Raw genomic sequence first — 18,185 nt, forward strand, 5'->3', positions numbered from 1 at the left:
TGATTGATCAGCCACCAGAGCCCATGCAGCACTTCCTTTCTTCCATTATAAACTATACAAGGTTTTTTTGTCAGTTAATAATTAGACTCCAGGCTGTGTTTGACTGCCTGTGTTGTGTGTCCCTTGTTAATGTTTACCATTTGACCTCTACTCTTACATTCTGTACTTTCTTATGTATTATACTCCCGTGCTTGCTTGCTTTTATGATTTATCTACTCAGTTTTGCTTTTATTTATAATTTTGACTGTTTTAATGTATTTTTATAAGTAAGTGACAATTAGACATTTAGAATAGCAAATATTAATATAACTAATAAAAAATGTAAGACAAAGCTATCTTGCCACATTTCCTCATGTGTTTCCTCAGTGGACACCTCATGAATCTGCTGTACATACCTCAGTTTTGGCAGCCAGAGTGCTCAGCAGCAATTCTAAATCAGCCAGCCGTGTTGCCTGACTCTCTTGGTGCTGTTTCTGCTGCTCTGCACTCTGTATGGAGCAGGGATAAAGAGAAAAAAAGTGAGATACAGGTCAGCTTTTTTATCAAAACATAACTTTTGTAAGTCAGTTATCCTCTCCTCCCTACCTGTGCTCTGTGAGCGTTCTCCTGCTCTAGCTCTCCCCGCAAAACGTCCAGTCTCTGCTCCAGCAGGGAGGACACCCACAGTCCCAGGCTCTCCCTGTCGGTCTGAGTGTGGAGATGCTCCTTCAGGGTACTGTAGAGACCCAAAATGTCTCCGTGTCGCTGCTCCTGCTTTCGGTCACCCTGCTGGACTTGTTCCCAGAGCAAGGCTAGCTGTCGCTCCACTCGTTCCAGTCTTTCTAAGTCCACACCAGAGACCACCACAGGGGGAAGCACCGACTGAAGAAAGAAGTAGTAAACATTACAAAATGTCTTAAGTCGAAAAATACTTGAACTGCAACATGCGTCATGTAATGATGCATTGTTTTATCGCTGTGTCTTACTGGTGCCTGTGACACTGGGGTGGCTGGGGTTTGCTCCACCGGAGTTTCTGGTGGAGCGACGGGGACAGACGCAGGAACTGGAGCAGAAGCTGGCACCAAGTTAGACAGGATGGTGAAGGGAGACGCAGGACGCCACTCGGTTAGGTTCAATGCTGGAAGGTAGGCAAGCAGGGCAGCAGTGGACGGACCCCACCACCATAAAGCTGCATACAGACGAAAGAAAGAAAGCTACGGTTAAACTGCGCTCACCTGCCAGTTGGTCACTCATAACAAACTCCAATGTATGGATAAAGTTTGTTCAGCCTCTTTAGAAATGTACTTAAATTTTTACTCAAAATCACAGATAAAAAAACAGGCTGAATTGTGGGTAAATGTGTACCACACAAGATATCCAGAACATTAACATTTAATGTAAAGCAATATGTTTCCTTCAATCTAAATATCCTACACTGTAGCTGCAATAATAACAGTAATAACAACACTACAGGTATGTAAATTATGGAACAGTTCAAAGAATAGCCAAAGAATAAATGCATGAATGTGTTTGTGTTTTGCTGCTGTGTAAATATGTGTGATCAGCGCTGAACCACAGAGTGGAATAACTCTCTAGAAGCCCACAGAGGTTGACCTGAATCTGGTACTGGATATGCATCATTCTCTGGGGATGCGTGCTGATTAGGACATCTACTGCTTCACTACATACAGATTTTTCTATGTATGTGCTCACTAAATGGGTTACACCTGTGAGAGCACTCAAACTCACCGAGGAGGAGCAAAAAGGGCAGAAGGAGCAGCAGGAGCCTCCAGAGTTTGGGAAGGCATCTGAAACGCAGAGTCACACACCCGTCAGATAAAAACACAACTGTCAAAACTCCTCAAAGGAAAAACAGGCACTGTTCCTAAAGACAATATATATTGAATTTTTAATCAATATGCAGTACTTCAAGACACAAGGTAAATCATTCCATCATGACTGCTGTCAGCTCTAAAAATGTGTCTTTACTAGAGGTATAAATGAACAAAGAGTGTAAAACTTTTATAAATATTATATTAACTGTTTAAAACTAGCTTTAGATTAATTACATATTCGAATGAGAATAAAACTACCAGCAGATTCACCTTGTCAAAGCAAAAATTAAATCTTAATGATGCAGAAAATCATCCGTTTTGGACCAGAAATAACGGACTTATGCACCCACTTGGGGGCAGCGGAAACAACAACAATGACAAAATACCACCTTATGCAGTTCCTATAGTGATTTTGTTAGTAGACTGTTGCTTCTTTAAACATCCAGGACTTACAGAACAACATTAGCATTCATTTGGAGTTGTGTTTCTGTGACTGTAAGTCTAATACACCCCCCCCCCACACACACACACACACTTAGCTCTGTTTTTGGTCTCTACCAACTCCTGAGGGAAATATGCTACCAAATACTCCACTAAGTTCACCAGCTAGTGGCTAAGTGAGTCTGACTGCTGTTTGGTGCTGAGTTGGTAATGTATAGTCGGTTTTTAAAGGTTTTTAGCTGAAAATGACACTATGAGAGGGGTGAGTGTAATACAAAACAGTGAAGTTGCGGAACAGATGGCCAACGAGAGCTGCAGATTCATAATTCTTTGTAGGCTACAAGCAACCCTTTGTTTCACATGTATCATACTGTTATAAAAAATATATCAAAAGTAATTGTAAAAAAAATGTAAAATCTGTATGTTGCAAAACCTGAAGGTTCAGAAAGAGAACAGGGGAAGTGTTCTTACCGTGTCAGAAAGAAGACGTTGAGCAGAGACATGAGACACACCAGCTGGTACCATCCTGTTGCAAGAAACAACAGAACCCCCCTGCCTGCCTTGACTGGGCAGATTGAATAAGTATAAATAAAAATAAACACATATAGACAGAGAATGAGAACACGATCAGACCATGTTGCCCAAGAAAGATGCAGAACAGACAAACATATTTCTAAGAAGGTAAAAAAAAGGCCACCAACCTGGAGCTGCTACAAGCATCCACAACAACGAGAGCAGTCTCTGCACCACTGTCCCAGCCCCTGTTACCAACGCTTTGCCTGCTCTCGCCGCACAGTAACCTGGCTGGAGGAGGCAGTAACCTGGGAGCACAAGGGGAAAGACATTTTAAATGATTAACTACAGCCCGAGTGGTCTACACCTACAAAGAGGTTGAGTTATAAACATAGGAGTACTAAACATATCCCTGTAACAGTATATTTACAGGCTGTCATCAACAAAAGTGGCATGCTGGTTAACCTGTGTAAGCTAGGACGCTCCACAGTGCCCCCACCAGGCGCTGAGGCCTGGAGGACTGTGTGAGGAGGACGGTGTTTGTCTCAGAATGCTGCTTCCCTTTACAGTCATCGCCTGTGTATGCCGAAATGATGGACAGCAGGCAAACAGAAAACACAGAAACAAAATGATGGGTAAATGAATGTTAACATTACGAAACATTACGATGGCTTACACACATAAAAACTTAAACAGTAATAACATTCAGCAAATAGGAAAGAAATTAAAATATAAAATTAATCAGCAACACTAAATCATATGTATATAATAAAAAAAATACAATATACTGTGTGTGAAGACAACATGCACAACTAAATGTACGAAAACACGCCTTGTTGAATCTCGTGAATGAAAAATGCTTTTATGTAACTTTCACTTCACTGTAACATTTTTTATTTTAGTGAGTAGTGTTGTGCAGAATAAGTGGTCTTCACCATTCAAACCCAATGTTAGCCTTACTTCTATTCTGTGCATCTTAGTTTTCTTTTTCATGTTTTATTTATTTTAGTTTCATGTGTTTTTGGATTTATTTTATTTATCCCTTAATTTGTTGAAACATCCACTCTTTGACCTCATACGTCACATCTGTTTATCCTCTGTCATCTGTTTTTATACCGTTTTTGCAAAATAAAATCTAAAATAAGACTAAAAACAAGCAGCTCGGTAACTTAAACTTTTTATTTATGTCTGGAGTGATCATCGCTAAACCGGTTCCTTGAAATGGGTTTGAAGGACTAACTTGACTGAAACAGAAGCATCTGCAGATCACATCTGTCAACAGGCTGCTGAATGGTTTTAAGCAGTTCACACAACCTCTACTAACACAGGTCACGCATATAATTAACTTGATTGTCAAAAACGAGTTTAGGGAGAACGTGTGTGTGTGTGTGTGTGTGTGTGTGTGTGTGTGTGTGTGTGTGTGTGTGTGTGTGTGTGTGTGTGTGTGTGTGTGTGTGTGTGTGTGTGTGTGTGTCTGCTTACACAGGGAACCATTGAGATTAAGATGTGAAGCATCTTCAGTCACCAGGCCCTTCACATTCATGCTTCCACAGAAACTTGAGTGAGCTGCAACACACGCACAACACGTTTATTTACATAACAAAAACTGCGCTGCGTGAGAAAATGACAAAATGAATGATGGATGATGAAGATGCGTAAATGCACATGTCACCAATGAGACGGCAGAGGAGCTCTAGGCCCTAGTGTAGGAAACGAGAATAGAGCTGCATGAAAACGGATAAGGAGATACAAGGTGATGACTGCTAGAAACAAGAATAAAGAAATGTGGTGAAACCCATTTTCTTCTTCTGCAGCTGTGAAAAGAACCAGTGGTATACTAGAAATAAAACTGACTATGTACAAATTGAAACTGCTGATAAACTCGAATTTTGTTCACTGACTGCAATTTTTAAGCTCCTCAGTTGTGGTGTGCAGAGTTACCAATAAGAGAGGAGTCAGGAAGTCTTTTGAGTTCAGCTCGATTCTTCATTTCATGTGAACTTACGGTCAGACGTTAAAAAAAGGCTACTCATCATGTGATAGCTTTGTCCAAAATTAGGCAATGGTGTTTTGGGGTGTGTACAATTTTGTTTCTAGTATACTTCCTTCTTCAGAAATAGAAAGCAGCTGTGTGAAAGTGAAGGCTGGATGGAGAGAGAAGGTAAAGAGATCCTTCAACTACATATTTATCTTAACATGAGGCTTCTTTCTCCTTAAACAAGAAAAATAAGGGCTTAGAGGGGAGAAAAATGGCGACAAGAAAGTTTATTAATAGAAGAGCAGCAGAAGAGGTCAGGAGCTGTGACCCTTAACCTCTGCCCTTTGTAGTAACGGCTGGTACCTTGTCCTTCATAGCCGTTAGCCCTGCTGCCCATCACCCTGTGGAGAGTGGTCTCCTTAAACAGCCAAAGTTGGGACATACTGGAGGACACTGCTCGCCTCATCAAGTCCGAAAACGAAGCAAGGACACCTGGTGACACACCCAGGCCCGCACAATCACTGTTAGTGAAAACGCACAGTCGAGGCAAATATAAATAATACAATAAGGTTGAGAGGATGAGGGGAAAGTGAATAATAGAAAAATCCCACCTGAGAGAAAAACAACAGGAAGCTTTGGAAAGCCCGCTAAGAGGAAAGGTAATAAAGTTTCATGTGAAATAGAAAGACACCATGACTCAGCCAGAAACATTAAGAGTTCTGAGGAGAAGCCTGCTCAGGCAGAAACCAACAGGAAGTGGTGATTTCAAATGATCTGCCTGAAGTCAGTTTTTCCTCAAGATCACTGAAACTCTCACTTTGAGCCGAGCGACTCAGGAAAAATTACCATAGCAAAAGACAGAAGAGGAAAAATAGATAATGATGGGTAATGGATGAAAAGAATGGCCGACTCTTGTCTACCTTTTCCTGGAGAGCTCTTGGCCCTCGAGCCTAGCCAGAGCACACTGTTGAAGAGCAGGCTGACTAAGGACACTATGGGGGCCAGGGCTCGCTTGCTGTAGCGTATACATGTGTTAGACATAGACACCAGGACACCTGTAGAGAGACATCACTACCAATTAAATTCTTCATTATCACAACTTCATTAAGATATGAACATACTGGCCTTTCACTGTCCAGCTCCAATACTTTTAACCTTCAGCATGACAGCAGTGAGGAAGAACAGCAGTCAGCAGTTTCTCACCTGTCTTGTTCCTTCGACTCCTGTCCCTGGAGTATATGCTTGTGAATGGTGACGAGGTGGTGGAGGAGGAGAAGAGGGCATCCGAGCAAGCTTCTGCAGCCTGAGATGATGACGATGAAGATGATGACGACCGTGTGATAATGGAGTCCATCTTCTGAGAGTGAAAAGAGCAGTCTTTGCAGATGTAACCGTTGGCAAGCGAGGTGTGGGACTTTGACGCACTGGTATCGCCGTTGACACTTGATGAAGTGTGTTCGGCACCGGAGCTCCTCCCTGAGCGAGAGCAGCATGCATGCAGATAAGTAAGACTCATTAATTCTTTATTATTTATTATTGTATTCATAAGTGTTAGTGCAAAGACATTACTAAGTATGTATGTTTTTGCTTCACTTGGAAGAAACTCACTGTCAGAGCTACACAGAGGAGCAGTAAATTTCTACAATGATGAGAAAAGTATTAAGGATACTTTACTTAGGGTAAACGTGGCAATATTACAATTTCAAAATACTTTGATACATGTAAATAGTATAAAAGTAAATGTACTCACTATTCAGAAAAAATGCACTCTGTCAGTGTTACATTATTATATATATATCTTACCATTGGATTCTTCTTCTTCGTGTTATTAATGCAGCAGCAACATATAAACTGCATTTTTATGTTGAAACCGACTGACAGAGTTTATCTTACTCATTTTATATAACTTCGGTGCTTTAACATATTACATAACAACATAACATAACATTGGGCATTTGATATGCACCTAGGTTTTTGAAATCCTTAACTGCAAAGTAACTAACTGCCCAAGAGGAGCAGAAGGTACAATAGTTCCTTTTGAAATAAAGTGGAATATAAGAATACAGTAGTGCAAAATTAAAGTTTTATCCAAGTACAAATAACTCAGAAATCAAGTTAAACAGTACTTCAGTTATTGTACGTAGTTAATTTCCTTAACTGTTTACTATATTGACCACATACTGTAGGTTATAACCAAAACTAATATTTAACGTATTATTATTATTTACTATTCCAGCTGTGTGTTTTTACTTCCACTGAATATTATTTTTTCACATATACAGTGCCTTTTCTTCCAACAGTTTAATTTCACCGCAAATGTTAGGTCGACAACGCCAGATAGCCCAAAGAGAGTCATGCTTGCTTTTTGATAGCGGCTGAAGGAATCACTCAAAAAACTCTCACCTGGAAATGTAGACCCATGTCTACTGACAACAAGAACAACTCACTCACTAAATACAACTTTAAAATTAGGTAATTCACTCATTGTCAGAGGGAAACTTAAGTTATATATCCTGCATGGTAGAAAGATGCTTAAATCCAATGTGTAATTTGCGATGGAATCTATATTTTCAACAACTGACCCCAGTGTCCATCCACAGAAGTGGTGGTTGTGGTTGTGGTGATGGTGCGCTGTCTCAGATCGGGCTGATCCATGATGGAGGTGAGCAAAGAGGCATCAGACGCTGTGTTGCTTTCCTGAGTGACGTAGCTGCTGCTGCTGTTAACCGGTGTATTAACAGCAGAGAAGGAGAGGGTTTTCCTCGGCGTGGCGGCTTGGCTCAGGGATAAAGACAGGTTGCTGGAACCGGACTGCTGCTTTCTGCTCCGCACCGTCCTGGGAGGGCAGAGACAGGAAACACGAAGAGGTGTGAGTTTTGCTGCATGTATATGAGAGTGACAGAGGCATGTTGAGAACACTAGAAAGATATGCAGAGTTGCGTCTGTGCCAGTACCCACGTTTATGGCCGTTCATGGGGCACCAGGTAGGAGGACACTGTGTCCCACATATACCACACTGATAACCCACACTGGATACACAAAGCTTTGAAGCAAGGGTGTGTATCCAACATCAGACTAGCTGTAGGCAGTAATGCGCCTCTAGGCTGGTTTTTAGGACGGCATTAATGAACAAATATTAATAAATATTATCATTACACTATGCAGAAGGTTGTCACACATCAAATATCTGTTCTTCTTAATGGCACTTCTAAGAATGATATTGCATCTGACATTGTAAACATAAATTTAAACTTCAAATCTTTTTATCAATGATTTTGAAAAATATGTTCTCTTCCTTAAAAAAAACAAAAAGTAACCGGCAGAAAGGTTTCAAACCAATGCATGTTGTGTCTCTTATGTACCGTAGAACTCCATGCTTCTTAATCTAATTGCTTTATTAGTTGTGTTTCTCCTCTTAGCTCCTCATTCTGTGTTGCTGTTTTTTGCCAGCATCTCAATGTAACCAACACTGTATGGTTGATCCTACTTATTTTTTTTTATTAAGTGGGAATGAAATAAAACCAACAAAACATCTCAAGCTCAATCAAACTATGTACTTGTGTGAACCATGGGATGTCCTCATTAATCAAGCGTGTCCCAGTGAGCTCTGATAAACCTCAACACGCTTGCGGTCTTAACAGCTGCTGTGGCAGTTAATGGAAATGCGTCACACAAAAGTGTTGGTACGGTAGCGTCACGCTCAGACAGACATAAATGGATGAAAACGATGAAATGACATTTACTGATACTCTGGTAAGCTGACGTGAGAGCATCAGTATCCATTGCTAGTCTCACCGTGACTCTCTCCTGGTGCTCGTGTAGCTGTTGCGGTTCTGGGAGTAATCAGCCAGGCTCTCGTTGCCATAGTGACCGGCACTGGTCTGTAGACGCAGGCTCCGCCGTGACATCCTGGGCGACTCGTACACAGCGCCAATCTGGTGTGCCTTCTCAAACTCTAATGCTGCCGTGGAGTAGCTGGAGCTGCGGGAGACAGGAGGGAGGAAACGAGGGAAGAGGGGAGCAGAAAGAGTGGGAAAGTTAGAAAGCGGGGGAGAAAGAACAAGTGGTTTAATGAGTGAGGAGAAGGGCGGAAAGTTTCTTATGTCTGCTGCACTAGATTCATTTAGAGACAACAAACAAGCCTGGACCGACTTCCACTCTCAAATCAATACTGAACGGGGATAACCTGCACTTCGCCTGATGTGTGCGTCATCTTCAGCAAGTCAACTTCATAGAGGCTTTCTTGTTTTAAACAAAAAAACAAAACAAAACACGAGAGAGCTGTTGTTCCCTGCAACTGGCAGTGGGCCTGACAGGAAGTGACTCACAAGGAAGGGAGAACACAAGACAAAAGAAGTGGCACAGTGTGTCTTTGAAAAGTCAAATTGCAAAAAAAAAAAAAAAAAAGACAAAGAGAAAAAAAAAGGACAAAAAGAGAGCCACATAAACATCCCAAAGTATGCAAGTAGGCTGGGAACATAAAACATTCTACTCCACTCACTGCAATCCAAAACCAACCGTAAGTGGAAACACACCATGAATATGTTGTAAATTTTGAGTTTGCCATGCATTGTGCAGCTGTGACTCACAGGGCCACACCCACCAGGCAGGGAAGACAGGCAGGCCAACATTCAGCCTCGACTAACATGCAACAGTGTAGCAGTTGTGAAATTCACTGGAATCATTATAAAAACTGTTTCCACAAACACAAACAAATACCATGACTGTGGCCTCTTTCTCTACAGTGGTAACATTTACAGGCAACATGAAATCAATCTCTCATTTAATATTGACTTTTTGTTTACTTTGCCTCCAAGATTGGTACTGTGTGATTAATTATAGGCAGACTGAACCTAAATGACCACACTGCACTCTCTTTGCAGACTTTGCATGCTGACACTCAGCATGCAGCTCATCTAGGTCAGGCAGAATTACTCCACAGACATGCAGGGAAGGGTGGATAAAGAGGAGGGGCAAAGCACTTTAATCGGTCACTGGCGGACAGAGAACCAACTTCCTGTTAGACACTTGGAAAGGAGGGACCATCCCTGTATATACAAAAGCTATTTGGTGGCGTTTTGCATAGTTTGCACAGAAGTATGTATATCTACTCTTGCACACAGGACAAACTGCAGACTGAGCAATATCAGCAGTATATACTAAAAATGTGCTAAAACCTGGGGATTACTCGCACAGAGAGCCAATTATGTGAGTTTGTCCTGGCTCTGCCTGCTGCTCCAATTGGCTGAACACATGACCATGGTAGCACCTCTCCCTCTGTTTCCTGCAGGTCTGAAATTGACCAGAGTTAGCTTCTGCTGTTAAACATTTGCCAGGGAGAACGATTGTTAAGGGCATGTTCTAGTTGTTTGGGACCAGAGCTCTTGTTTACATGTGCGTTGACATTATGATCATCTTTTCTGTTTAATTAGACCCTCTCCTGATGCCTTTCTCCCCACAAAATAAAACTAATAGGCTACTTGGAGTGGAAAGATTAAAAAACATGCATTGTAAAATCAATAGTCACGTACATGACTACAATCATTAAAACCACTTAACCACACATCTCCCACACTTTGTCTGTGCTCCTGTGCCTCGAGTGTCTGTATGTGTCTGTGCGTGACACACCACTCTCCTGGGGTTTCCCAGTCACATACCTACAAGCCACTGTGGGGCGGGGGAAACTCACCCAGAAGGGAAGCGTTGCCATATAATATATCATAATATATCGTTTGGCACTATAAAGCTCCCTAAATGGTTTGAAAATAGCACTGACATGAGCGCTACCTGCAGGAGCTAGTGACGTTAGCAATACCAACTCATGCTACTTATTCATACAATTACTTCTTTATCAACAGAAAAACTAATTTTAATTTATGTACAAAAGCTTGTGTATCAAGCAACATTAATCTTTAAATCAACTGTGACAGATGTAGCTGTATCATGTACTGAATTGCCTGAGAGGGATAGTTACAAACAAATCCAATCAGGATTTTGACCACACCACAGCACTGAGACGGTTCTTGTTAAGTTCTTCAGTGACATCCATTTAAACACTGACAGTGGCAGAATTTCAGTCTTAGTATTATTGGATCTCAGTGCTGCATTCGACACGGTTGACCACAACATATTACTCGACAGACATGAAAACTGGGTTGGACTTTCTGGCACAGTACTAAACTGGTTTGAATCCTACTAAAAAGACAGGGACTACTTTGTGTCTATAGGTAATTACACATCTGAGCTAGCAAAAATGACTGTGGAGTTCCCCAAGGCTCCATTCTGGGGCCTCTTTTGTTTAACATCTACATGCTTCCACTGGCTCAGATTATGAAAAACAACAAAATATAATAGCATTTTTAATTATGGAGATGACACACAGATTTACATAACGATATCACCAGGGGACTATGATCCCATACAGGTACTGGGTGACTGTATTGATCAGGTCAACGATTGGATGACAGAATTTTCTTCAATTGAACAAAAATAAAACTGAAGTCATTGTTTTTGAAGCCAGGAAGAACGATTAAAAGTCAGTGCTCAGCTTCAATCAGTAATGATAAGAACCACAGACCAAGCCAGAAATCTTGGTGTAGTCATGGGCTCATGCCTGAATCTAAGGAGCCACATTAAGACAATTACAAAGTCAGTCTACTATCACCTCAAGAATATATCAAGGATTAGAGGACTTATGTCTCTGCAGGACCTGGAAAAACTTATCCATGCATTTATCGTCAGTCGACTTGATTACTGTAACTGTGTCTTTACAGGGCTCCCTAAGAAATCCAGCTGCAGCTGATACAGAACCAAGCGAGAAGCTCCCGGTCTACAATATGAAGCCGATGCGGAAGTCCCTGAAACCTGCATTCTATTGAAAATCCAGCAGGGGGCAACTCTTAAGGTTGCAAAAAGAAGAAATAATGGTAAAATGACCCTACTTCTCAGCTGATTTATTACCTCAGTAAACACTTTGATAATGAGTTTATGGTCTCAGTTGCTAGTTTCAAGTCTTCTTCAATACAAAATGAGGTTGATTTAGTAAACTATAGTCCCATTTATTTTAAAATAGACCACAGAGCAGAGTATGTTTCAGGGCGGGATTATCTATGATTGACAAGCCATTACCAAGGCGACCTTTCAATGAGGCTAGAGTGACTCATAATTTAACCAGCGCCGTTGAAAAAGCTTATCAGGAGTCGGCTGTTCACTTTCTCTGGTGAGTACATTTAGTTTTAAGCCTGTTGTTCTCTAGACAAAGTTATCTGCCCTGTTAAAATGACAGTTAACGTGAGTTACAGATGCACCTAGCTAAGGACAGTAGCTAGCTCCGCACACGGCTGTTAGCTCCACCGTATCGTCACTTCCGGGCACTTCCTGGTTGCAAAAACTCGACATGGCAGCAGCCTATTGGCCAAACTCGAAGCTTCAAAACGGCAGTCCACAAACCAACGGGTGTATAAATTTCTTATATACAGTCTATGTACAGAACGCTGCTGCTCGAGTCCTCACTAAGACCAAAAAAGTGGATCACATCACTCCAGTTCTGAGGTCTTTACATTGGCTTCCTGTATGTCAAAACTGATTCAAAATCCTGCTGTTAGTTTATAAAAGACTAAATGGTTTAGGGCCAAAATACATTTCTGGTCTTCTGCTTCGTTATGAACCATCCAGACCTCTCAGGTTGTCTGGGGCAGGTCTGCTTTCTGTCCCCAGAGTCAAAACTAAACAAGGAGAAGCAGCGTTCAGTTATTATGCTCCGTATATCTGGAACAAACTCCCAGATAACTGCAGGTCTGCTGAAACTGTCAGTTCTTTTAAATTAAGACTGAAGACTTTTCTTTTTACCATTGCTTTTAATTAAATTAAATTAAAGCCATAGATTGGTACCTTTCACTGCACTGTAACGTCCGGTTTTCATTTTCTTTGTTTTTATATTTTCAGTACCCTGATTGTACACTGCACTGTAACTTTTACTGTCCTGTTTTAACCTATTTTGTATCCTGTTTTTATAATGTGTTTTATTTTTTCAATTTCCCTTTGTTGTTTTTATGTTTTATGTAAAGCACTTTGAATTGCCTTGTTGTTGAAATGTGCTATACAAATAAGCTTGCCTTGCCTTGAAGTGAATTAAAGTCACTGTGGCTTTCTGCACCAGAGAACATTGGAATCCTGGAGGACACACATTGAGCAGGAGTGACAAAACAGGGTGTACTTATACACAGGTGGGCAACAAATCAATTAAACTATCAACTTTCCATCACATCTGCGTCACTACTCGCCTGATTCAAAATTGAAATTCAATTCTTGAAAACTAGCCACGGGGCATTGCAGTTTGTTTTTGTGTTTGCTTTGAGTTTCTAACTTTGCCGACAAAAATATTCATTCCAGGGGGAAACATTTTCCAAAAAACAGTTAATCCAGTGAGTCCACACTACAGTGAGAGCACTACAAAAAATATTTTCTTGACAAACTACAACAGTTGCAATATATACCTACAGAGTTACTTAATGTAAGCTTGCCTCCAGCAAAAAAAACAAATTTCACTGTGTCATGTCTCCATGTGTATGCAAATAAACACATGCAAGTTTATTAGATCACAGCATAACGGTGCAGGATTCACTGACTGGGTGCCTGGGGCGTTGGAACCTTGTGCAGGGCAGAGCAGTGTGTGTGCGTGCGTGCGTGAGAGAAAGAAAACAGATGAGTCTGTGTTGCCTACAGCCAGGCGCAATCATTAAAGTAACCTCCTGCTCTACCTGGCAACTCATCAACAGTCACATAGATCTTTATTTGAACAGTACAACCAACGCTTCGCTATCCTGGGAGCATAAAAATTAAAGCGTGACTCTCTCTGTGCTGGAGAGCACACCCTCCTTTAACAAACTAAATACTTAAGAACACAAGCAATTTCAGACCCCAGCTTGTCTCAGCAGAAGTTGAAGTTGTTATTTGTTTTTTTTAGACTCTTTTTAGTTGTTCTGGGTATCCAAATTAGAGCCCGACCAATATGGGAATTTTAAGACAGATACATCAGCCGATATTCTTTTTTGTGGCATTCCAAACGTGTTGCAGAGTGACCTCTGGTGTATAAACTATGCAACGGCAACACTCATAACATCATTGAGTCTTGTGTTGCTCCTATTCTCATTAATCGGCTGTTATAAACACAGATACAGATTTATCTGTAATGAGCTCATATCGGCCGAGTTATCGGCCGGGCTCTAATCCAAATTGATCTGTGTGCCGCTCTCTCCCAGGCGGCCCCCACGGCCCACATCAGTGATAAAAATAGAGACGGACTCTGTGTTTTCATAACTGAGACACAGATGAAGAGAGAGACATACAGTATTGAGAAAGAAGACACTTCCATCCTGACATTCAGCTTCCTGGAATCTCTCCTTACATAACACTAAAGCTTTGATAGTCTTCCCACACTCAGTGGGCACAGCAGGCTCAACTACACAGAGCATCAGATCAGATAGGAGTCTGTGTTTTAGTAACTTTTGTTTTGGTTTTTGTTATTTAGCACACATTATTATGCAGAGCAGCATGCAATGAGAACACATGATGGGGATCGAGGTTGGTGAGAATCAGGGGATAATGCAAAATCACTATCATGATATATGACTCATGATTACAGCCAAGTACAGAGATCCAGGTGCACTTCATAACAAACAATTGATTACATGAAAAGCTGTAAAACAATAAGTCAATTATATTGGTTTCCTTTCTTAGTCATATACGATAGCAAAGTGAATAACTTTGGGTTTTGGACTGTTCAGACTGAACAAGCAATTTCAATTTGGGCTTTTCATTGTCGATTAATCTGTTCATTATTTTCTCGATCAATCAATTAATTAATTGTTTGGTCTGTAAAATATCAGAAAATGGTGAAAAGTGTCAGAGTTTCCTAAAGAGCGACGACATCCTCAAATATCTTCTTCTGTCCACAACCCAAAGAGATTCAGTTTACTGTCATAGAGGATATATTCAGATTTAAGAGGCCAGAAACAGAGTATAGATATTTTTTCTTAAAAAGTTATTCAGATTATCAAAATAGTTGCCGATTAATTAGTTAGAAAACTAATCAATCCATCGTTCTAGCTTTAAAGAACAATTTACATTACTTTAAGGTTCACAAGTGAAATGGGATCAGATCTTCCAGACAGCCTCGGGATCGGTTGATTGGATCTCAGCCATTCATCCAGGTGTAAACGCAAGATAATGAATGTATTTCCATCATTGAGAAAGTCTCTGCCAGTGGGGTGGAAGCAGCATCACTTCAATGTCTGCTCTTTACCAGCTCGTCAGGATACCATACCCTGGAGACAACAAGAAACTGGATCTTTTTACGGTAGTGTGGGGTTCACAGCAGCTGCCAAACCGACCCAGGTAAAACCAGCTCGTCATCATTTCTTTCAGATCTATCCAAAAAAGCCATAAAAGACATATCTCGCCATGACAAAGGAAAACTAACTCTAGTAACAATGCTTCTGGTGATTCTGCAACTCCAGTACCATGTTTGGTTTGCTGCCACTAAAGGGACTCACCACCCACCCACCTCCTGCCTGCTTTGCATACTGTATGGAAAAGAGATGAGATCCCGTCACAAAGCATCCATAACGGACACAATGAGACATCACGTTTACATGCAAGGACAATGATCTGGTTCTTTACTATCCATACAGCGGGTGTGGTTTGCATTTGAACAGATCAAAATGATATGTGGATTCAAAGAAACATTCCTGTTTGGCTTGCTGGTGCAGAAATATGTGAAGCATACCTTTTAGTGTTGCAACTAACAATTATTTTATTTTCAATTGTTCTGCAGATTACTTTCTAGATTAATCAATGAACTCTTTGGTTAATAAAATGTTGGAAAACTGGGAACAATGCTCCTTACAACTTCCTGAAACCCAAGATGAAGTCTTGTTTTCAATGCCCAAAGAGTCGAAAGTTATTCAGCTTACTATTGCATAAGAGCAAGAAAATTCTCACAATTTTGAACCTAGAAATAGGGAACGTTTATTGTTTGCTCTTAGAAAAAAATTTTAAATGATTAATCAATTAGTTAATAGTAAATAGTTTTAATTAGTAGTTTAGTTAATATATTTTCTGGTATTCCACTAATCAATCGACTAATAATTTCAGCTTCAATAAAATAAAAACTTGATTTAATAACTTAATGAACGTAAGTGGATTGTATTACATAGAAATTGATCTTATAATAGGATGTTTGCAGTTCTGGGACGCTAATCTACTGCAGTGAGCTCAAATAGTAGGCTAACACACTTTCACCACAAAACCTTTGACAAAACACACACACACACACACACACACACACCTTAGACAGAGAATATAGAAACCACGTGGGTTGTAAATCTCAGCTTCAAAACCACTAGTGTGGTTACAAAAGCCTTGTCAGAAAAGCCCATAACCTCACCCGCACAAAAAAATCTTTTTTAGAGACAAGGGGGTGTGTTTTTCCAACGAAACTCTAGCCGGGAGTAAAAACTGCCCTTCAAAGATACTCAAAGCCGTTAGTGTGTACTGCAAGTCTTGGGTAAGCCTACTCAGAGATTCTTATTTTACCATGTAACAGAGTAAAAGATAAATACACCCAAATTTTAGGCTTGCAAATGTAAACAGCCTGGAGTCAGACATCAAAGCATTAATCACATTTATTTGATTAATTATTAGGCATTTTCTACCAACGCGTCTGTATATGCCATCTCATAAAACTGAATTTGTTTGTTTGGCTCTATAATCTAATCACAACTACACAAATAAATGTCTTCTTCCTCTCCAATACACAGCCCACAAAGTGATCTGAGAATAGTGCACACAAGCAAATCTGAGGCAACTGCACTGCATCTAAATCTTCATGGGCTTTAGATCAGTGCCAACAACGAATAATTATAGAGACTTGGGATGCTGTAAAATGGCTTGAGTAAAGAGTGTATTTTGTTGCCCATTACAAACAATTATTTAAACCTCCTCCCTACGACACTATGGGACGACACTGTTATGTATTGTCTGGCTCTCATTTCCCCCCCCTGATATTCAGGTGCTAGGGCCTCTGGAAATCTGCAGGGGAAAATGCCAAATCAGAACACAAACGTAGCACGCTCTGCACTTCCTGTTTACTCAAACAGTTACAGAGTGGAGAAAGTTTTTTACCCTGAAGCGCAGAGGCCTATATTTACCAGAGGCCAGGGACTGGGGGACCGTAACCGAGCAAAGAGCCTTCAAATTTCCACTGACTGTCTATGGGAGGGTAGGATTTGGCAATGTGATTAGGATCGTTCCAGCCCACCCTTATTTTTCCTCCCACAGATAGCACTTTCCTCCTGCCCTGCACTCTCTCTGTGGTGTCCTTCACTCTCCACATTGTACCACTATAGTGTGCCATTTCACGGTGCTGTGGTTGCCATGGAGATCACTCTAAACAGCAAGAGAGAGAGACTGTAATCAGTAGCAAACGCTGGACATGTACTGTTTCCAACCGACAGATGCTGTAACACACAAGGACACAAAACTGGATGATACATAAAAAGGTTCCGATGTCCAAAATACCTCAACATATACTTTATGCACACAAGGAGACCCGTTGAGCTTCTAAAATCGGCCAGGGATCTTTCATTGTAGTAGTAACAGTTTGAAAAGCAGAACAGTTTAGTATATAAGGAGAAATGAATGTGTTGTTATGACTAACTGTGGCACAGGCTGACTCTCCAAAATCCAGCTGCTGTCATTTGTTTGGCACTTGACCAGTGGTGCATGTGCTGAAATACACTCAGACCAGATGTCATAACAACTGTGAAGGCGGTGAGAATTACCCAACTGGAACTCACAAGTGCACACAGCTGCTTTAGTTGCATCCCTAAGCCTTGTCTTGCAGATCATGACTCACATGTACAAATGTGACAGCACCATTTGTATTTCATATGCTCTCTAGGATTTACACTACCGTTCAAAAGTTTGGGGTCACATTGAAATGTCCTTATTTTTGAAGGAAAAGCACTGTACTTTTCAATGAAGATAACTTTAAACTAGTCTTAACTTTGAAGAAATACACTCTATACATTGCTAATGTGGTAAATGACTATTCTAGCTGCAAATGTCTGGTTTTTGGTGCAATATCTACATAGGTGTATAGAGGCCCATTTCCAGCAACTATCACTCCAGTGTTCTAATGGTACAATGTGTTTGCTCATTGGCTCAGAAGGCTAATTGATGATTAGAAAACCCTTGTGCAATCATGTTCACACATCTGAAAACAGTTTAGGTCGTTACAGAAGCTACAAAACTGACCTTCCTTTGAGCAGATTGAGTTTCTGGAGCATCACATTTGTGGGGTCAATTAAACGCTCAAAATGGCCAGAAAAACAGAACTTTCATCTGAAACTCGACAGTCTATTCTTGTTCTTAGAAAT

The 18,185-nt window shown here is 40.7% G+C and overlaps 1 protein-coding gene across 5 annotated transcripts in view; it reads right to left on the reverse strand.

Moving 5' to 3' along the window:
- Positions 1-18,185, reverse strand: part of sun1b (Sad1 and UNC84 domain containing 1b) — a 33,523-nt gene that overhangs the window by 5,512 nt on the left and 9,826 nt on the right. For 4 of the 5 annotated variants that reach the window (XM_046029166.1, XM_046029145.1, XM_046029139.1 and 1 more), the window contains 13 exons: positions 8,542-8,727; positions 7,329-7,582; positions 5,950-6,222; positions 5,667-5,801; positions 5,110-5,238; positions 4,251-4,334; positions 3,234-3,344; positions 2,957-3,076; positions 2,727-2,820; positions 1,729-1,787; positions 966-1,168; positions 586-861; positions 396-488 (listed from right to left, as the gene is read on the reverse strand). In XM_046029166.1, the coding sequence (XP_045885122.1) occupies positions 396-488; positions 586-861; positions 966-1,168; positions 1,729-1,787; positions 2,727-2,820; positions 2,957-3,076; positions 3,234-3,344; positions 4,251-4,334; positions 5,110-5,238; positions 5,667-5,801; positions 5,950-6,222; positions 7,329-7,582; positions 8,542-8,654 (1,944 nt within the window). In that variant the 5' untranslated portion in view covers positions 8,655-8,727. The remainder of the gene's footprint in view (positions 1-395; positions 489-585; positions 862-965; positions 1,169-1,728; positions 1,788-2,726; positions 2,821-2,956; positions 3,077-3,233; positions 3,345-4,250; positions 4,335-5,109; positions 5,239-5,666; positions 5,802-5,949; positions 6,223-7,328; positions 7,583-8,541; positions 8,728-18,185) is intronic. The other variant, XM_046029157.1, reaches the window with a different exon arrangement.

The sequence above is a fragment of the Micropterus dolomieu genome, linkage group LG02 (assembly GCF_021292245.1).
Source record: "Micropterus dolomieu isolate WLL.071019.BEF.003 ecotype Adirondacks linkage group LG02, ASM2129224v1, whole genome shotgun sequence".
Taxonomy (NCBI): domain Eukaryota; kingdom Metazoa; phylum Chordata; class Actinopteri; order Centrarchiformes; family Centrarchidae; genus Micropterus; species Micropterus dolomieu.